Below are 22,416 nucleotides of genomic sequence, written 5' to 3'. Positions count from 1 at the left end.
AGATGGGCTCGATTCTGCCATAACAACTCACAGCCTGCACAATGGGGCTGCCCAAGGATGGAAGTCAGAGCAGAATCTGGCCCCAGTTAGTTTTGTTGAAACTGATCTCAGGAGCTGAGCTGTGTGGAGATCCCTGGTTTTGTGTCTTGAAATTGTCACAATGAAAACAGAGGTTTGGGGCAATTTCATCTGCTCTCAGCAAAGCAGGAAAATGTTGAACTTGCTGCCCTCATTCCAGAGGCCAGAAGAAAACATTTACCAAAAAATCTCCCACTCAAGACCAATGTTTTTTCACAAGGGCTGCAGTGTGTCCTCGCTTTCCACTGATGCCAATAGGACTTGCATATAGAAACTAAAGTCCAGCAAAGACTTAATTAGATTTTTAAAGAACCTTTGCATATGGTTTCACACAGCTCCAGTTTCTGATTATGTTATAGTGTAGTTGCTAATCTCCTCTTGCGTAACATTAAAAGAAATTCTACTCTATGTTTACTAAAAACGTGTTAAAGGTTTCAAGTGTATTCAGTAAGAGTTTAGAGGCTTGCTTAAAATTATATTTGGTGAACTGTAAATGTGATTTGGACATCTAGGCGTTTATGAGTAAATAATGAAACCAAACTCTTTATTATATAAGTGTATTGCTCCCACAAATATACAATGTAAATGCTCATCCTGAAAATTAAAGGGCTTTCTGGAATTGAAATGGATTTTAACAGCACATAAAATAATAAAGCCAAAGCTATTATAGACGTGTATTGATTTTTGAGGGAGAAACATTAGCAAAATGAGGAAAACTAACTATACCATTTGTATCAGGCTGGTGATTTGCTGTTTCTCAGCCTAGATGGATGGCTTCTTCACTTGATGCCTATTCTTAACTTATCGTACAGGACTTGCTGGAGTAGATCAGCCTATAATTCCTTCAGGTCCAGGATCTTGCCTCTACCAATGGACAACCAGTGATGCTGTACATGGTGTGGGTGAGCGGCACAGGGAGAAGGAATTCTTTCTAGATTCCTGTCACGATCAGATTATGTGAGATTTGAACCCACCAGCACATACTCAAAATGTTGTTCTAGACTTAACAAATAAAGCAAATGCTTTTCATATTAAATCTTTGGGTGAACAGCACTATATACATGCAAAGGACTTAGAGTACTTTTACAGGCATTAAACAAATTTCACACTATACCTGTGACGTAGGTAAGTATTTTTAGACTCATTATACACGGACTTGCTTGTGCTCACACAGCAAGCTAGGCAGCACTGGCAGCCGGACTTAGGCCTATACACTCCATGAAGTTGCACAAGGTCTTGTTCCACATGCAGCATCAGACTAAGCAACCAATTCCACCTCCACAGCCTGTTGGATTCTGGTGCTACTGGGTTATGCAGATATTAACTATAGATGGTGATGCTTTGTTTCTAGTGTAATGCACTGGTGTGTGGGTGGACAAATAGGGGACTTTGTAACACACTCATCAGTGGGTTACACTAATACCTGGCTTCCCAGTCCCTCAGGGAGAGTCACCAGAGGCCACTGAGCCTCCTGAACAAGTGTATGTTTTAGGTCAGCCAGAAGGAGTAGTACATGTGGTTGTTGGGGAGGCAGAGAATGTGAAGAAAGTGGGAGGGGACCCGTAATATTAATATGCTTTATACAGGGCCAAGCAAACCTAGGGCTGAACTAGAGCTCTACTGCGCTAAACACACTCCCCTTTTCAAGATGAATTTTACCTACCATCACCAAGCCCACTTCTATCGGGTCACTCACAGTTCTCTGTAGTTCTTATGAATTGAAAGAACTCTCTTGTCCACCAGCATCACCAGCTCCCCATCATTCCCTCCTGCAGATCAGTAACAAGTGTGTTCAGTAAGTGGCAACCCAACTAGTAACCTCTCACCACCGTGGGGTGCAACCATTCACTCCAATCGTTTCCAATTCATTTTAATACAACCTTGCATTACCCATGTCAGGTCAGGACACCCAAACCTTCCACCTGAAGGTAAACCTGTGATAGCAACTGGGGCTCTGCAGCTTAGCATTTCTGAAAGAGTTACCCTGTACCAAAGTGCACCAAAAGCTTCCTACTTCATCACTGCATTTTGACCTGTTATTAAGACTGGTAAAGAAACACAACTGAAATTGTTCATCAGTCCTGGAGAAGCCTCTGCAGTATTACACATTGGACGGGCCCCCTCATCAAAGCCTGGGTGGTTGGTTTGTTTAAAAAAAACCCCTCTCTCTATTCTTGGCATGCTACTTACTCCCGTTGGAACCAATTGCAATGCTCTCTGCCTCCTCTTGCTACGGGCTCAATCCTGCCTCCTCGAATGCAGCCACACATCATGCTGTATGTTCTCATGGTATCATGCAACTCTTTTGTGGGTTTCTCGAGTAGTTGACTGCAGAAATGTCAGTCAGCAGTGAAGGATCAATTTGCAGGAGAGCAGGTTTGTACCCAGAACACTTACATAGATCCACCAGTGGGAATTTCCTTAATGTAGACAGGGCCTTAGATTACTATGGTGATTGTAATCATTACCCAACCAGCTTCATGTCTAAAGTGGGATTATGACAGCTACTTAAGGGCTAATAGTTTTTACAGTTTCTACATCAGTCTCAAAGGATTGAAGGGAAATTGAACACAAATGGGGAAGAAAGAGAAAGAACAGCAGCAAAGGCCAGGCTGACAACTCACCAGTGATGACAGCTTTACAAGTCTGCATCTATTCAGGATATTAATACTTAAGGGGGGGGGGGGGGGGAGAGTGAGATGTGACAAAAATGTGGAACACACCTTTTGCTGCAGGTAATTCATCACATTTTATTCATTCGTGGTGGCAGATGGGGTGTGGTTCATGATTATTTGAGCCCCCTGATAATAAATCAGAAATGTAAGAAATTTCTGCTCCTCTGGCAGGTTTGCAGACTTCTGCTCTTTTGCAACAATAGGCTAATAGCTGCAGTGCTACAGGAAACACCTTTCATCATCTGCTTGGGGTGTTTCCTATAATGTTTTCTTTGGTCTCTTGCCTCCCAAGTACAACTTCCTTTAAAAAAAAGTTTCCCCAACATATGGAGAAATTCCATTCTTTAGCAGCAGGTTGGAAAGTCTTGTTTCGTCATCTTTTGGGTTAAGGAGGCAGGGCCGGCTCCAGGGTTTTTGCCGCCCCAAGAAGCAAAAAGAAAAAAAAAAAAGCCGTGATCGCGATCTGCGCAGCAGCTCTACTGTCACCGCTTCAGTCTTCGGCGTCAATTCGGCGGCTGGTCCTTCGCTCCAAGAGGGAGTGAGGGATCCGCTGCCAAATTACCGCCGAAGAGCCGGACGTGCTGCCCCTCTCTGTTGGCCACCCCAAGCACCTGCTTGCTGCACTGGTGCCTGGAGCCGGCCTTGTAAGGAGGTTTCTAACATACCATGCACGGAGACCGTCCTTCCCAGAACTCTCCCTGAAGCCAAAGGTAATTCCACATGCACAACACTGGTTTCTGGGGCAATGAAATGCCACTGGATACAATGAAAATAAAATAAAATGTTGATGGGGTTTCCCTGTTTGAAATAACCATAGCCCACCTGTAAAACTGAGTTAGCAGATTACACCCTCATTTTATGATTATGTTGAAATGTCTTATTCCTCTTACTGTTAGCTACTACTCCCCAACTGTCCTTTCCCATGTCCACAGCAAACATGTCCTCCTCAGCATCTGATCTCCACCCCTCCTAATCTCAGACCTCTCCCTTCCTCTGTTCCTCTTGCATCTCAGGAAAGCTTGGCTCTCTTTTCCCCAAAAAGTGTAATTCCTTTTTAATTTAAATTCTAGTCAATCTCCATGGGTCACTAAGGAGACTGAGTGGGATGGGGAGCAGAAGTTGGGGCAGCAGTTTTTGTTGTGGGCATGTGAATAGGGAGTGCTAAGGGAAATAGCCAATCGGCATGGGGGAATTCATAGTGACTAATGAGCAAGATGTATATAACCTCTTAACAGGAGAGACAGAAATATATACACTCTGAGCGGCTAATAATGGCCTTCAGGCAGAGTACAGTGCTTTGTATGCTGTTTGGTTATTGAGAAAAAACTGGAGTTATTATACAAGTCACACACCGTTAGCAAGTGAAGGAAGCACCATAATGTGAAATAAATTCTCTGTTATTGGTAAATAAATGAACCCTGCTCTTAGCAGATTAGATCATTTTAGTCATTAGCGCCTAATAAATAGCACATCCACATTTAATTGATTCTTGCTCTACTATATAATAAAATGAAAGCTGTGCAGAGGTACTGTCTGGATAGGGAGTCCCTATGTTAAATCTCTTCTCAAAACACAACTATGGAGATCATTATTCCCTTCCCTTCATATAAAATGATAAATAAAGTAGAATGAATAGGCACATGCTAAATTTCCCAGCTGCACCTCATCCTTTGCCAACATGTTTTCTCTTTAGCTTGGACATTTTATGGGCCTGGGAACAGGTTTGTTTATTTAAATGTAAATAATAGCACCACAATTATTACTAGAGGAGGAAACTGTTCTGGTCCCACCTCTGCTGCTGACTTGCTGCATAACCTTGAGGAAGTCACTTAATCCCTGAGGTTCATCTGTAAAATAGGGATAATTAAGGCTAATTAAGGATTTTGCCATGGATATTTTTAGTAAAATTCAGGGACAGGTCATGGGCAATAAAGAAAAATTCACGGAAGCCGTGACCTGTCCGTGGCTTTTCCTAAAAATATCGATGACAAAATGGGAAGCCCTGGGCAGCTCGGTAGGGATGGGCTCGGAGCGCTGGGGGCCCACACCACCCATGGGGGCTCTGAGTTTCAGGGTCCCCCACTCCACCACAGCTTGGAGCTACGGGGATCACCCTGCTGCCCGCAGGGATCCCCCTGCAGCTCCCAGCCACCCTGGGCTGAAGTCACAGAGGTCTTTGGAAGTCACAGATTCTGTGACTTCCACTATCTCTGTGACAAAATCGTAGCCTTAAGGATAATACCTCACCGGGTGTTGAGAGGCCTAATTAATTAAGTGGTCAGAAAGTACTTTGAGAACTGCACTTTTGTTGCTCCAACTCAATATGAGTGCAAAGCATTAAAGTAAGAGTGTGACTGATAATGTGATGAAAGCACAGTAAAATGAGCCAAAATACAATTATGAAAATCCAAAGCTATTCCTAATACAGCCTTTTATTAGCATATCAATGTCATTCTTATTCACTGACACAAGTGCCTCCAAGCACAATCAAACCGAACGGCGGCAGGAAAGACTGGGAGAAATGGAGTGAGGTAGTGCTGAAAAAGGAATTTGCTGGGAGTGGAAATTCAGCTGGTAAGCATTGGTGACAACTTTTAAAACCCTGTCAATCATAATGACTTTGAAATAGAAGCAATGAGAGCACGACCTTGAAACGGCTTGCAATTTAATTAGATCAATTTTTAGCCTGGAGGGACTATAAAGTGACAAGTAAGGTCATTGTGCTGAGTGGTCAAACCAGCCCGGACGTTGAGTTGCCAACTGTAAATTAGGCAGTAAACATCTGCCTGAGGCCTTCCTATCGAACTGCTGTACACCACTTATCTGAGCCAATGACCCTTCCCTCCTAATGGGTACAGGATGGAATTTTCCTTTCTGGCTGTGGGAGAGGATTGAGACCACTTCACTCTCTGTCTTACCTGCTGGGAGGGAGACATCACCTCCTTACCTAGCTCCCAGGGAAGAGGGAGAGCCTATATTTCCAATCTCTTCAACGAGAGTTGGCTCCACTCTTTCCAAGTCCTTTATGGTTGCCAGGAGGACACGCACATAGACTCATAGACTTAAAGGTCAGAAGGGACCATTATGGTCATCTAGTCTGACCTCCCGCATGATGCAGGCCACAAAAGCTGACCCACCCACTTTCCCTTAACTCAGCTGTTGAAGTCTCCAGATCGTGATTTAAAGACTTCAAGTCGCAGAGAATCCTCCGGCTTGCGACCCCTGCCCAATGCTGCGGAGGAAGGCGAAAAACCTCCAGGGCCTCTGCCAATCTACCCTGGGGGAAAATTCCTTCCCGACCCCAAATATGGCGATCAGTAGAACCCCGAGCATACAGGCAAGATTCTCTAGCCAGACCCACATTTTACCAGCGATGGCACTTTATTACCTAATTGACTAAAATCACGTTATCCCATTAAACCATTTCCTCCATAAACTTATCTAGCCTAATCTTGAAGCCAGAGAGGTCTTTCGCCCCCACCGTTTCCCTCGGAAGGCTGTTCCAGAATTTCACCCCTCTGACGGTTAGAAACCTTCGTCTAATTTCAAGCCTAAACTTCCCCACGGCCAGTTTATATCCATTCGTTCTCGTGTCCACGTTAGTACTGAGCTGAAATAATTCCTCTCCCTCCCTGGTATTTATCCCTTTGATGTATTTAAAGAGAGCAATCATATCCCCCCTCAGCCTTCTTTTGGTTAGGCTAAACAAACCGAGCTCCTCGAGTCTCCTTTCATAGGAAAGGTTTTCCATTCCTCGGATCATCCTAGTGGCCCTTCTCTGTACCTGTTCCAGTTTGAATTCATCCTTTTTAAACATAGGAGACCAGAACTGCACACAGTACTCCAAATGAGGTCTCACCAGCGCCTTGTATAACGGAAGGAGCACCTCCTTGCCCCTACTAGAAATACCTCGCCTAATACATCCCAAGATCGCATTAGCTTTTTTAACAGCTGCGTCACATTGCCGGCTCATAGTCATCCTGCGATCAACCAGGACTCCGAGGTCCTTCTCCTCCTCCGTCACTTCTAACCGATGCGTCCCCAGCTTGTAACTAAAATTCTTGTTAGTCATCCCTAAATGCATCACCTTACACTTCTCACTATTAAATCTCATCCTATTATTATTACTCCAATTTACAAGGTCATCTAAGTCTCCCTGCAGCATATCCCGATCCTTCTCCGAATTAGCAATACCTCCCAACTTTGTGTCATCCGCAAACTTTATCAGCCCACTCCTACATTCGGTTCCGAGGTCAGTAATAAATAGATTAAATAAAATCGGACCCAAAACCGAACCTTGAGGAACCCCACTGGTGACCTCCCTCCAACCTGACAGTTCCCCTTTCAGTACTACCCGCTGCAGTCTCCCCTTTAACCAGTTCTTTATCCACCTCTGGATTTTCATATCGATCCCCATCTTTTCTAGTTTAACCAATAATTCCTCCAGTTGAGCTGGAGAGAGAAGTCAGTCAGCAGAAGAAAAATAATTGAAACTAAGCAGTTCACTTATGATAAAAGGTTGTTTCTCAACTCTGTAGGGGATATAGGCAAAGGAAATGAGCAGATAAAACAGCTGAACACCAAGAACATTGGGGTCATCACTGTGAGGTCGATAAATGAGGAACACAACAAGGAAAGGTTGTAAGAATAAAGCTGAACTAGAGGAAATAGAAATTTCAAATAGATTTCTGGCCACCAGCAATTATGTGGGAGTTCTGGATGTTGGGCTTGTGGTACTGGATGAGATGAAAGCTACCAAAACAGTGGTTTGCCTGCTTAAAAAGTGAACCAAGCCTAGTTAAATGAAGACATCAGCCAGTTTGGTGGTTTGTTACCATGGCAGCAGCACTTACCCTCAATACTGCCCCCAAATGGTAACTCACTCCAGCCCATCAGAATGTGACAGCATTGCAGAAGCAGCACACTTCACTTCCTGGAGGTCACAGAATGAGGCGGAGGGCTGAGAGAAAAGGTCTCCATTCCTCCATACAGCTGCATCTGACCATCCTTTGTGAGAATGATGGCACAGGGTCTTTGGCAATGGCAGAGGAGGGAGAGGCTCAGAGGGCTCAGACAACTCTCCCCAAAGTAGATGGAAACCAAAATTCTTTAAATTTACTGAGCATCAACAGCCTGCTCAGTGCTGGACTAATAAAGAGGATACTAACCTAGCCACAAGTAGCTAACAAGTTACTGTAGACCATGTGGTGACAGAATCCGTGATCTAAGGAATCTTGCAGAGTTCATTGTGCCTTCGTGGAAGATGCATATTGCAAGGAAGGATTTAATATCCTAAAGAGTGATTTGGTATGTATATAAGCAGGCATTTAAGCATTGAGGGCAACATGACTGTGAGGGGCTAGAAAAGGGGCACATGAGGGAGATGTGGGAAGATATGAAGGGAAGAGAGATGGGCAAGAAACGAGCGGAGAAATATAGGCAGGAAAGTAAGGCCTTTCAGGAAAGGGCAAACAGCTTGAAGGCAGGAAGAAGCCAATGAAGCAATACGAAGAGGGGAATGATATGGCCAGAGGCATGGAAGAGGATGGGATGGGCAAAACTAAGCACGAAGAGAACAGGCAAAAGGTAAGACAATCTGGAAAGAGAGACACTACTGTGATATTCTGGTTTTCATGCTATCAATGTAATGCACCTGTGGCATGGCAGAAAATTAACCTGGGTTAAAAATTGATCTGGAGTATGAAGGCTCATGGGCCAGATGTAAGTATTTAGGTGCCTAAAGATGCAGACAGACACCTAGTGGGATTTTCAAAAGCATCTAGCCCCCTAATTCCCATTAATTCCAATGGAAATTAGACACCTAGACACTTCTGAAAATCCCACTAAGTACCTATCTGCATCTTTAGACACCTAAACACCTCAAAAATCTGGCCCCCATACGCCCACCTGGAATGTGATGCAAGGTTCACATCCCAAATGCACAGAAATTGCAGAGATGATTTTGATGAGGAACCATGGAGAGCTAAACCACTTAAATGGATGCCATTGGTTTCTCAGGGTCAGGGAATGTGGAGACCCCAACAAGCCATCCAGCCTTTAACCCTCTTCCCCCAGCTTAGCATGCATTCCTCAGCTTGGTGCATTCATGGCAGAGTTCTTCTTCTGTGGCTTCTGAGCAGGTCTCCTTCAAGATGGAGCACCTTTTGGCCTTTTTTTGGTAACAGCTGGTGAGCGGACAACAAATGGAGACAATATGCCTGGGGTGGATATGCTTCAAGGGGCAAAGCCCCAGAAATTTTGGCCTCTTAAGGGAGGAGGAGGAAAAGGGAAAGATTTTGCTTTCCCTGGCGCAAAATAAGGTATACAAGCTGGGGTATTAATGGATAAGGCATGGCCCAAACAGAATCGTACTTCAGCACCCATCAGAGAAAACTCTGGCACAAAGGTGGAAGGAGTGTGTTCAAGCTCCGAACACCGAGGCCAAGAATTTTCAGGGGGACTGGTGCAAGCCAAACATCTCAAACTGGGAAGAGGTCAAGATCCAGCAACAAATGTGTCTACTGAGGCACATTTCTAAATTCCGATCCAACTCTGATCATCTGGATTCACATGTCCAGCATGTAGCAACACAATGAAAGGTTAGAGACAAGCTGATATGTCAAAGGAAACTCCATACTTGTGGTGTGAAATGCTTTCTGAGTAACATTAGCCATGAGAACCTCAATTTTCTAGTGCAAAACCTGCATTTTATTAAAGACATAGTTTGGAAGGCCCAGTCAAAAATACATTGTGCTCAGTAAAAATTAACCATTTCCATGCTGATAATTAAGGTTACCACAGGATATTTTTTCTCTTTTATAATATTTACAGCAACAATAGAAATTGTACAGAAGTTAAGAATGGAATACATGCCCCAAAATAATTGATACAGTGTACCAACGACATGATACAAAGAGTTGTATATAAACACTTTACACATGGTTTATTAATTTGTGTGAAGTCTTCTTTACATATCCAACACATTTTAAAATCAGTTTGTATTCAAGGATTAAAAAGGTTAACACAACATCACACCCCTTCCACAACAGAAAGCATGGTAGATTTAAAAGTTTGTGCGTTTTAGAATTTCTAATAGCTGCTAATGAAAGTGGGTAATTCTTTACCAATAAATTTGGAAGTTTGGAAAAACTACCTCCACAATCTCATACTTTTGGCATAGCCCTTTCTGCCAGGTGGTGAAAAATATTATCATCAAGTTCTCCAAGCCTTGTTCTTTGGCCATCCCTCTTCCTTTGAGACCATATAATTCAGTATTTGCCAGTGGAGATCTAAGCAGTCCTGAATGGTTTTCTTAACAGATTAACCAGATTTACAAATGCTTCAATGGAGTTTCTAATAACTTTACACTTTCAGGGAGGATTTCAGTTCATGATCATTGTTCCACATAATCCAAATTTATAGGTCAGAAATTACTCCTTTTGATGAGACATATCCTTTCATATGATGCACCTAAAATAGGAGTACAAAAACACCTTGCTGGGGAGACAGCAAGCTGAGGACACAACCTATAGACACAACCTATACTTTGGGCTTAGCCTTTTACTAAACCGTGATACACTCTCTGTCATCTGATTTACATCTCAAGAGCTTACACAAAGCGCTTCAGATTCAATAGATTTGCAGAAATTCATATTCTGTGCTGCAGACCGGCTTTGGCAACTGGAGATTTAATGGAATCAGTTCCTGTGAGCTGCCATATCCAGCCCTGTATGTTTATGATGCCCCCCTCTATTGCTGAGGCTTTCCTCAGAATGGACATAGACAAACAAGGCCATGTGAAAGCTTAGTCTGGGTGCTTTTTTTACTGTGTTCTAACTCATCATAGAGGTTGATTTTTTTTATTTTTATTTTTTTGTGGAGGGAGGGGAGGAAATGGGACAATGAGATAAGATTTCTTCCTTGGATGAAGTGAAAAACTAAACTGAAGAAAATCCTGAGCAAGTCTAAGGATAGCTGTCTCTGCGTAGAGCAGCAAACCAGGGTGGAGTAATAGATAAGGCCTCTATCTCCCTGATAATCTGCGCTAGAGCAATAGCAAAGAACAAGGCAACTTCAATATTTGAAAACTACATGGAAATAAATGGAGGGCACAAAGGGAAGACTGAAAAGCAGTGCAAAGATGACATTAGGATTCCATGAGGGTAGCTGAGCTGGCTTAGAGGTTTTTAGAAGCACATTCAGATGAAGGCCAACTGAAGCTCTGCTATTAGGCTCCTAAGAGCACATAATTCTCTTATGTTAAAGTGTAAGATGGAATACTTTATAGATCTTTTCCTGTAAAAATTACAACATTTTATAAGTCAATGGTAAACTGAGGGCCAACTAAGCAAACCCTGACCACATTCTGTAAGAGTGAGGAGGTAGATCAACTCCGAGAGAGGACAGGAAAGGTCCAGAGCTACATCCCTGATCTCTTAGCCTTTAAGCCATCAACTCCACATTCGGTCTCTCGGGCTGAGACAGCGAAAGTCACGTGCATTTGGCTATGTGTTTTGAATTACATTCTGCAGAAGGGTTGGGATAGTAACACAGTACATTGTTTTAATGGAGGGAAAGCATCCAACCGGACAACACAGAGATGGCTGCCCCTACAACTGATCTTATGCATCTTACATTTAGTCATTGTCTCCAAGAGGTCCTCTTGCTCCAACCAATTGCCTGAACACCAAGATACCCTTGATCATGACAGCAGCCATGCAGAACTAAGTGCAGGTAAACTATAACCTAAATCTATCACACTTGCACCTTATACATTCAGAAGGTGTTCAAGCAGGCCACTCAGCCAAGGGATTTTTCCATCAAGAAAGTCTCCCCCCCCCCCCGAAACTTGTTCCTGTGGTTTGGGGGCTGATTGGTGAGAGAAAAACTTTGCAGTTCTCTCATAACATCTAACCCAAAAGCACTTTATGCAATGATGCTCCACGACTGGAACCAGCTTTTCCTAGAAACACCAAACTATGTATAAAAGTTTATTCAAATTGCTCCTTAAATATCCCAAAGGCTAGAAGTTAAATGGCTTTTCTCCTCATTCACTGCAAACCCCAGTTTATGAAGTGGTCAACATTATGACAGACAGACAAAGGAAGTTGCATGGGGAAAGGCACCTGTTCCTAGAATAGTATCCTGATTTGAAGGATATTTTAGAAATGGTTAAATAGGGCACTCTACCTTTCTTAACGTCTCCTGTGCCATACTCCCTTCACTGCACACACTGGGCCTATTTACATCAATTCTACAACAGCAAAGCTGAGTGGTACACAGCGTGGTCCCCTTTTTGGATGTCTGTGTCTGCCAAGAGACACTGAAGAAATTAAACAAATGTTCACAACAAACACAAATTACGCAATACATCATTATGGCTATTCAAAATATTCCTTGTGGGACTGACTGGGACTCTAATGTTTCTCATAGCTCTACTCACACACACAATTATAGTTCTTATATTAATTTGATGTATAAAAATTTAAAACTTGCCTGACTCCCAAATTGTTTTAGGATCGTGAACTATAACCAGAATAGGAGCCCAATTGACTTTCTGGCTGGTGGTCACCCTTGAAAGATTGTCAATTTTACTTTAGATAAACAACAACTTCATCTCCAATATTAGCTAAACTACATTGCTCCTATTAGAAGAAATGCCTAAAATACTGCAGATTATTTAAGGCAAGTGGCAAGTTTTTAAGGATGGCCACTGTAGTACAGTAAACTCATACTTGTAAGGATTTGTGGGGGAAATAAAAATCTAGGCTTTATTTTGTGGCTTTTCAAACTTCCTTGATCAGATGATCTTTCATAGAGACCCAACTGGAATGCTTAATAGTGGCCAAAAAATCTCAAGCCTCTGCAATAATATCAGTCCACCTCTTTAAAGGCATAACCCACCTTTGCTCCCAGAATCCTATGTGAGAGAGGAAGGCAAAAGATCTGTAAATTATCTGAGGATGAATCAATTTGAGGCCTGTCTTTACATTGATCTAAGAGAATGGTAGTCTGTAAACATACATTAAAATGCAGAGACATTAGAACCTATACATCCAGTTCATAACCTGGATCTGATCTGGCAGCAGAAATCAGCGTTTGAGGTTGGTCTTGAGCTCTGTGGGTTGGGAGAATTTGTAGAGGCAGCAGATTGACTTCCTGAAGCAGAGAGTGCTACCCACTGTTCTTCTCAGACCATGACCTCTACTTGCACTCAGAACAGTGATGGTGCTCCAGAGGGAACAGTGAACCTCTGAATGTGCTGGTGGAGCAGTGTCTAACAATTTCAACCAGCCTTGCACAATTCCCTTTGCCCAGAATATGTACCTTCCCCCCTGACAGGTGAGTACCATATCATTAGTTTTTTCATTATCATGGTCAAAAGGGCAAAAAAAAAAAAAAAATCTGTGTTTCTAGGTTAGCAAATTTTCATGACAGTTGTGAAAGGCTAGTTTAGGTCCACGTATAGAGTATAAATTTTAATTAAAAAGAGGTTAAAGTGCCTATTTTTCAGTTTACAAGAGCCAAACTCAGACAAGTTTAGACAGCTTGAGTTGTATAAATGACCCTAATTAATTCCTGTGAACTTGTTTCTTTTATGTTCTCATTAGGGCTACCATCATAAGGCAAAACAAATTGGCAAAGAATGGAAACTTAAACCCTAATTTAGCTGCTTTATTCTTAGTAAATCCACTGTATATATAATATAGCAAAGTTAGACCTAAAGACCAATAATCTCAGTGAAAAGCAAAGCTCACACTTGAAAAATCGTTTGCTCTGTAATAGGCTTTTCTCTACTCAAGAGTTAGCAAATCTCAATTATCCTAACAAGATTCCTTTGGGAGCCTTAGCCAAATTGTATTAGTAATACACTAAACGTTGGGAATTTAGGCAGGGTTAAAAATATGGGAACATTTAAACCAACACCAGTTCGCAAAATGAGAATTTCACTTTCTTTCAAACAGAAGGAAGAGAATTACACACATTCAATACAGTTTACTGATAAGTTTTAATTTTTCAAGGTTTGTAGAAGTTTCTAAAGAGGAAATTGCGGTATAGGATAAAGAGAGATCTCATAAATTTGGATCACCAAATAGTCTGTATATTTTCTGAATCACACTTGAAGCTGCAATAAGGATGTTAAAGGACTGACAGTACAATTAGTAATCTCTCTTATTTAGCTTATTGCACGCTGAGGGGAAATCCACTGGAAGCTTCTGTTCTTCCTATAAATCTGCATAATGGCCCAATGTGATTATCCAAGTGTGAAGGCCTTAACAGCAAGGTAAAAAGACTTTTAGAGGCAAAATGCAAGTGATGTATTATTTAGTGAAAAAAGAAGTTCTTATAAGACTAACGAGCCAAACCTGGACACTACCAGTCTTGCAGACATTCATACAATACTGCTTAGAGCCCCACTCTCAAACTAGAAACTGCATTATTGTCTACTGAGATTATCAAGACATAAAAAGCACTGTTTCACACCCACCACATGTATATTATATATAATATATAGTGTTTATATATTACATATATCAGATAAAATCTGAAAAAACAACAGATGCACATTTCTTTCAGGCAGCTGAGAAATCAAGAATTCCTGCTTTATAGTCTGCCAAACTTGTTACCAATTTTTTTTTGTACTGTGCAAACCTGAAACAACATACTGTACCCTATAAGCCAGATTTTGCAAGTGTTGGTGTCAATTTTGTTTAATGTTCTTAAATGCATTATTTTGGACTTCACCTCCTTTTGCAACGAAGTAGGAACTCCAAAGGTTACTAGATGGCTATTTTTACATCTATATCTGTGGCTAAATTATGACATTCATACTCATCTTGACTTCTTTTTGGAAAGGTCAGAATATCTGTAAGTACAATTGATATATGAAGACAACAGGCAGAAAGTGAGCGACACTGCAGACTGATGCAAGAGTTGAACGAATTAGTTTAAATGTAGGAAAGATTGTATTGTTCTGACACTACAGCCTGATGCGCCTCTCACCTACACCAAGTTTATACCAGTGTAACTTGTTTGACTTCAGTGGACTTGCTTCTAATTTACACTAGTGTGAGAGGGGAAATCAGGCCCTACACTTAAAATCCATTGTTATAAAGGCGGCAATCCCTTTTCTTTTCATAATATTCTACAGGAGATTGAAACCTCACATCTAATATTTTGTAGAAACTGGAAACTGACTGTGAATGGGAATATTCTGATAGCGAGCTACAAGGAGAAATTAAGCTGCCCGGCACCATTCCCACCTCTATCTGAATATTATTATTTTAGTAGCTTTAAGTACATCCTGAAACAGGAAGAAAAGAAAGTGCAAGAGCATTTTAAATTTAAATACAAGATTTATCTTTCTAGTTAGTAGACTTTTAAACCAAATGTAAAATACATATAGGCATAAAAGCTTATACCATGATTTGCAGTGTTATGCTATGTGTAAGTGTCACAACTTTGGCATGTCACTTGCAACTCATGCTATATTTCTTTGGTCTTCACCCTATTATTAAGTGGAAGAGCATCTGCGTTAGCTTGCGGCAAAGGGGCACTTTCTCCCTTTAGAGAAAGATAAGTGATACCAAGCTTTCTAGTCTCTTGATGCAGATTCATAACTCCCATTGACACTAATGGGAAAGCTAAGTGCACATTTAGGGGAGAATATACCACATTCAGATTCCTGTACAGTTCCGTAGTCTCTTACATTCAGCCAATACCTCCAACAAAATAGCCAATATAAAGTTTTGAAATGAATATTATACTTTTGTTTGCTATCAATAGTAATGCCTATAGTACTGCACTCTCATAGCTGAGCAAGATTCATACTGTTACAGTCACACTTATATCCACATTCAACTCCCTTTTATTAGAAGTATAATACTGCACTTTATATCACAAATGTATAAAAATATGGCAGATAGTGTCATAACAATACTTTTCTTTTAAATGAGCATATTTTAAAAAAATCAGTTATTTACCATTTATATATATTCGAGAGAGAGAGAGAGAGAGAGAGAGAGAGAGAGAGAGAGAGAATAAAATACTCCTGATGCAATATATAAATGTTACTGTTAGTTTTTATAGAAACTACGGTAGCTGTTGCACTGCTTCACAATGTTTCAAACAGCTCAAAATAACTTTACATTGTAACAGAAGAGATATGATTATAACAGTACGATATTAGTTCATCATAAATAAATATTACAAATCCTATCAAATGTGGAAGTTTAAAAAACAAATTTAAGACATACAATTCAACTTTAACCCTTAACAGGGATACTTGTATCACATAAACCCCACTGTTTTAACTAGGCAGCAAAATATGTAGTAAGGGCATAAGTCTAGACACTAATTGTTTTCACCCCTCGAAGTGCCAGTACGTACTTAAACTCACCCGGGCTTTCAGACAGAGATGTGCACTGAGCTGGAATGTAAATGAGAAAAAATGGCAACACATTTCTTCTCCCTGAATTGCACACACTATCATCCAATGAGATTTCTGATGACTGGTAATTAATAATTCATCTTGTTTTACTATATGATCCCTGACTATCAGTGTGGTGCCAAACAGTATAGCCCCACAGGTACATATTGCACACTTTTATAAAGCTGAAAATACAGTCTTACTATCACCAGCACCACCACCAAACCCTCGACTCAAATTCCCATGTTAATTGGTGTACAATCGGGAGTGCCATTACAAGGCCGTCTCCTTTAAATCATTCAGATTTGGCATTCGGGATCGGTTTGTTCGGTTATACGTGGGCCCATTCTGTCCACTCTTGGAAGGCAGTTGATCAGAGTAGGAAGTCCCATCACTAGCACTCCTGTTCACTGGAGACACATGCCAGCTTGGTTCTATCTGGCTTGGTATCTGAAGCGTCGGCCTGCCTTTTGATTGGGGCTCCTGCCGCACATTGCTGCTGCTGCTGCTACCGGAAGTTTGACTTATGGGGTGAATTCGCACTTCAGAAAAAGCAGCTTTGGCTGGCTGGCTCGGTAACGGCTGGAAGCGGGATTCAGAGGGGATAGGATGATTTGAGGAGGAGGAGAGATGTAACAGCTTCCGAAGGGATTTTAAAGGTTGGCTCTGGAAGACAAAGAATGAGGGAAACATTTGGTCTTATGCCCTGCTGTTATACTAGCATGCCAGCCTTTCTGTAGGAAAACTAACTGCCTTGAGCATGTCTTAAACGGAACCAGCTTAACTTTAAAAAAATGTCAGGACTTAGTCACTTTTACTGTTTACTAATTCTGAATATTTAATTTCAATCCACTGACTAGGACCCACTGTATAGGAATACAGAAATACATCAAGTGCTTGGTGGTTATGAGCAGTATCTACTATTGCTGTCTGAACAGTTGAGATAGCTACAGTAGAAAAACTTTGTTCCACCAATTATTTTTTTAAAATATGGCAGCTGCAATGAAGTTCTCCTGTCTGGTTTTGAAGCTCTAGGGGGGGATGTCTACATGAGCGCTTAGTTCACAGCAAGCTGGGATGTACGTGTCTACATGGATGCTGCTGCTGCGCACTACAATTTCTGTAGTGTGCTTTGATCTGCTCCTATTTCCAAGTGGAGTAGATCAAAGCGCACTAGAGAACTTGTAGTGCCCAGCAAGCAGCATGGTCCACATAGACGCATAGCGCATGGCAGGGTAGCATGGGGTAGATTTACAGCCCAGCTTGCCTCAAACTAAGTGTGCGTGTAGACAAGGCCAAATATTCTGTTTTTGTTTGAAAGCGCCTCTAATGCAAAAACATAACCAAAGCTTTTGCAGCCTCAAAAGGTGGACACAGGAACTATTATGACTTCCATTCTGGATTTTTTGCCACTGCTATAGTCCTATTGGTACTGCCCCGAATCCAAGGCGTGGGGAGGGGAAAGGAGGAAGGTTTGTGATGTCCTTCGAGCAGGTGATATGTACTGTATGGATTGTAATACACTGTTCTTCTCTCTGTCTCATGTCCCTTACTTCTCAATTATGCAGAATGGTAGCCACAGGACTGAGAAGTGAGCGGAGGATAATGGCAAATGCAATTTTTCTGTTCACTGCAGAAAAAGCCTGTCAAGACACCACAGTGAGAGGGTGCGGGGAACGGAAAATGACACTTACATGCGTCTGGATTTCTGTCATCTTCTCAGGATGCCAATCCTTCTGCCTGCTGCTCTGGAGATTGGAAGAGTGAATGGCTTTCTGTAATGCCAAAAGATCCTGACCATCACTGCCGGGCATCTGCAACATAATAATAAAAAGGGGATTTCAGCAGGTCCTTAAGAATAAATGTAGGAATCATCTCCCACTCCTAGTTAATTATACAATGCAGGTGAAGCCCACTACTGCAGCTGAATTGCAATGTCCTCTCAATATTTTCCCCCATATTAAAGGATAATATTTGTGGATATCATGCAGATTTGTTACAACCTCAACCCTTAAAGCATTCCCATGCTGTTAGTTGCTGGAAGAGAGAGCATTTTAAAAAGCCTACAAAAAGCCCTGCGGTGCCTTATCCTCATTTCAATAGCATTCCATATTGCAGTTAAGACCGTGGGCCAGTTCTGTAAAGCCAAATTTTGCCCTGGATGAAAAAAAGATCAAAACTGTATTTAATTGGGTATATTGCTGAGTCTTGCTGCTACAACTGCAGGGGGACCCTATCCTCAAGCTCAACATATTTGTGTCTCTGTAAAACTTGAGGTGAGGATGAAGAAAATGTAAAGCTTTTTAATATATAGGGGGATTTACCTCATACCACAATTCCATGGAATAACAGACAAAAACAAAACTACCAAAATTTGCTCTCACTAATAAAAGGTCACCAGTAACAATTAGGACAAAGAAAAATCCAGCAGCAGCACAAGCTAATAAAAATTGATCTTTCATTGAGCCTGCAGTAACAATAGTTGATTAATTAAATTTGGACATAAGAGAACAATCTGTAAACAAAGTATAAATACAATTTATAAACCAAATTATTTTAACATTTATTTTTACTGGTCAACCAAAAGGGAAAGTCACTCTGTTTTACAGTGTAACTGATTTCAGTAGAATTTGCCTTTTTTAGTCTTAGTCCCAGGCTCTTCCTTTCTTAGCAACTAGATATATTATATTTTGAGTATATCTTAGACTACTCAATTATGAATCCTTTTTATTAGATTTGTTCTGATAGGACTGCTGATTGTATTTGAATTTATGGAACTGGTCCAAGATACTTAACTGGCTTAAAGAGAATGTGATCCCATGAAAATATAATACATGCTGCTGTAGTCAGTAAAACAAGTTTACTGGAGCATTTTTCAGTGCTACGGTACTTAAAAATTAATACCATGGGTAGAGTGACTACAGGAAGCTTTTTCAAAGAAGAACTATGCTTTAAATGATTCTTTGAATTAAAAAGAGGAAAGAGGGATTTCTTGATGCTTGGATTCTCCCCGTTGGTTGATTCTATCTGCAATATAAGATATAAAAACTAAATGCATAAATAGTGCTTCAATGAAGTGATCTGTCCTTGACATATTCATGCATAAATGGTACTTTTAAATATGAACAATAACTAACAGATCCCATACTTTCTGGAAAAGTTCAAATTGACTGCTATTCTGAAGAAAAGGATGCCTATGAAAGGAATCCCAGATATCACTAACCTCTCTCTATATATGAAAAGAATGTACAAATAATAATGAATGTGTGTCTACGTTCAGGCTGATCCTTCATTGGATCTACAGAGCCTGATCCAAATCTTGTTGAAATCAATGGAAACAATCATTTTAAGACTCTCATTAACTGAGTTCAATCCCATAATTGTGGAGATATTTTACTAGCAGAAATATTACTAGAGAAGTTTGCATATTCTGTGAAACTGTATGTAATATTTATGTTCCAGATGTATGATTAATAATCGTACTATGTTTTAACTATTTTAAAAATAAACAAAAGCATTAGTATTTCTAATTTGTCTGAAAAGAGTTTGGGGCCTCAGATACAGGTTTGAATAAAGCACCTTTAAAAAAAGGCATTTACAGTTGCATGATTACTGGCTGACATTTTGTTTCTTAATGTATGAGAATACAACCAGACGTCATGGCACTGGGTGCAAGTAAATAAACAATGTCCACTGTCAAAATCACAAATGGGATACACTTCCCTCTCAATGGACATTTGTAAAATATGTGCAGTATTATTTTGTCTATAAAGGAAAACTTGACAGTAGTATTTTAGACTATATAACATCAATTAACAGAAAGAGGCATATTGGTGAAATTCAAGGTTTTTAAAACAGCTCAGCTTCTAGTTTCTAGCTAGAAATTGTATAAATTAAGGACAAGAGATTCATTAGCTGGCTTAGCTCCTTTAAAATCTTATGGTCTGAAGATTCACACTATTTGTAACTCAGCAAATTTTGACGAAAACAAATGATCACCATGAAGGGTGCTCGCAATGTTCTCTAAGAAAGCCAGTTACATGTTTCTTCAGAGCCACACCATGGAGTATGTGCCATAATGCTACAAGATCTGGGTCCAGGTGGAAAGCAGTGACTGTTGAGACTGCACACAACCCCTCACATGGATCAAAATGTTTGATTCTAGGTTATGAAAAGAGCCACAGAGGCTTTAATTATCCTCAGTTCCTTTATGCTATATTAGGAAGGACTCCAAGCAAGAGGGAAAGGAGAGTGGATGGGAATGGCTCTGCAGAGGCACTACCTCTGTGAGAACTCCAGTAATAGGCAAGTAACCTTCCTTATTCCTTCAAGAATTGCCTCTGGAAAGCCCTACTCTTGGGAGAACAATTATCAGGAATAACTCTCTGCGGGAGAAAGGGTCAGGATTAGGACTGGAGATCTTTGGCAAAATGAAATTTGCCAAAAGACACAGACAGTCCAGTAGTGCCCAGCAGGCCAGAGTGCGTGCTGAAGCACTGTCAGCTCGCTGAGGCACTGCTTGCAGACTGATTTCTTGGACTACCATTTAGATCAGTGCCTCAAATGGGGCTTCAAAGCCCTGATCCGCATTTGGCTGCAATGGGTTTGTTCTGAAGCAGACACGTGCATTTATGTACTTGCCAGGGTCCATGAGGTCTAAGAATCTCAGAAATGATTTGATTTGCCATGAGACTGTATCCTTATGAGCAATGTGTATTTGAATGTCAATGAATTTTTCTTGTGGTAGAAAAGCAGTTAACACTGTGTTGTTAAGAGTTTCTGCTACAGAAGCCAATCTCTGCATGGAAGTGAAAGTAGTCTTCTAGGTTATCCCAAGCCCTAGATTGTCAGAGTAGGAAGAAGAGAATATGCAGAGAAGAAGAGATTGGGCCTTGAGAAGCTAGTCATCCAATTATGAGTTAATAGAACATCCTGATGCCTTAGGTGGGCTGCCTCAACTGCCTGGTATTTGGTGAAAATTCAAGGAACTGTCGCTAAACCAAACAGGAGCACCTCACACTGAGTACCATCCACACATAACCTGAGATAATCTCTATGAACAGAAGATACAGAAGCAGGAATTGGAAGAGATCCTGGCCTGCTCAGACTCAGATGATTTCCCACTGCCTTAAACAAACGGAGTGGCACACTGGTCACTGCCTCCTTCAGTTCACTGTCAGAACAGATTGAGTACACAGATATAAGCGAGCCAACAATGCCAAGAGGTCAAGGCTACTGATACTGGGACTGACGTAGCCTCAGTGCTTACCTGTTGGATCCAAAGACCCAGTTGGAGTCAACAGGTCCCCAGACCAGGTTTTATGGTTCTTATCAGACTCTGGCTTCAAATCTGTGCCACTTCTTATTAAGAATGGAGAAGAGCAGAAGTAAGCACTCTGTATAAGATTTGTAGACCCATATACATTGACTTTTTTGTGCTCTTAGATCAAAGTGCTTGTTTCGATTTTTTTGAATGCTTTGTGTGCAGTGTAATCTAATCCACACTGTATGAACTCCTGCACGGAGCTTGGTCTGGAAAAGGTGGACTCAGTGTTTATCTGCTAGGTTTTCAAGGTCTCTATCATCAACATGAGATTGAGACACCACTTCCTTGATGGGTTGAACCAGAGTAGGGTAGAACCTGTGCAAATTCAGCATCTCTTTAGGAAATACCCTTCTCACTAACCACCACTTGCATCCAGTGTGCTCATCTGTCATTAACATTTTACTACCACATAATCACACTTTTTAGATCTAGATATTTTACCTGGGTCTGTCATGCAACAGATCAATTTTTAGCTGGGCAACAGAGCAGACAAATAGTTTCAGACCCATGCAACAGCATGTACAAATAGCTTGGAAACACACATCAGCACAAATCTAACTAGCCTTAATCAACACTAACATTCATTTATAAAAAGGGGGATTAAATACTTTTAATTTTTGTCTTGAAACTACCGCTAACATATAAACTAGATAAACAGATAAAAGAGACAGCGGACTGGTACAATGTAAATTAATCAAATACATGTTTGGAAACCTGCAACTATAATGGTAGGAAAGGAACTGAGGGCATTTGTGGGAGAAGTCCTTTATATAAACTTGAACCATGATCCTAAGAAGCGTATGCTGCACACAGCCCCAAGAGTCACTTACTTTCTCTGAGGAGTGCACTATCAAGAGTAGTGATCTGCTGAGCCAGAGTTAAATGGAGAAATTATGTGGTGCCAGCTG

At 41.0% G+C, this 22,416-nt stretch overlaps 1 protein-coding gene across 3 annotated transcripts in view; it reads right to left on the bottom strand.

The window, feature by feature from the left end:
- Nucleotides 1–15,766: 15,766 nt before the first annotated feature.
- LOC113406094 (cyclin-dependent kinase-like 5) overlaps nucleotides 15,767–22,416 on the bottom strand; it is a 116,473-nt gene continuing 109,823 nt past the window's right edge. For 2 of the 3 annotated variants that reach the window (XM_029910855.1, XM_026648701.2), the window contains 3 exons: nucleotides 19,087–19,209; nucleotides 17,877–17,996; nucleotides 15,767–16,848 (listed from right to left, as the gene is read on the bottom strand). In XM_029910855.1, coding sequence (XP_029766715.1) covers nucleotides 16,456–16,848; nucleotides 17,877–17,996; nucleotides 19,087–19,209 — 636 coding nt within the window. In that variant the 3' untranslated portion in view covers nucleotides 15,767–16,455. The remainder of the gene's footprint in view (nucleotides 16,849–17,876; nucleotides 17,997–19,086; nucleotides 19,210–22,416) is intronic. The other variant, XM_029910857.1, reaches the window with a different exon arrangement.

The sequence above is a fragment of the Terrapene carolina genome, unplaced genomic scaffold (genome assembly GCF_002925995.2).
Source record: "Terrapene carolina triunguis isolate 2854851 unplaced genomic scaffold, T_m_triunguis-2.0 Scaffold22, whole genome shotgun sequence".
NCBI classification, from domain to species: Eukaryota; Metazoa; Chordata; order Testudines; family Emydidae; genus Terrapene; species Terrapene triunguis.
Note: the sequence above shows the minus strand (reverse complement) of the source record. Positions and strands in the feature narration are given on the sequence as shown.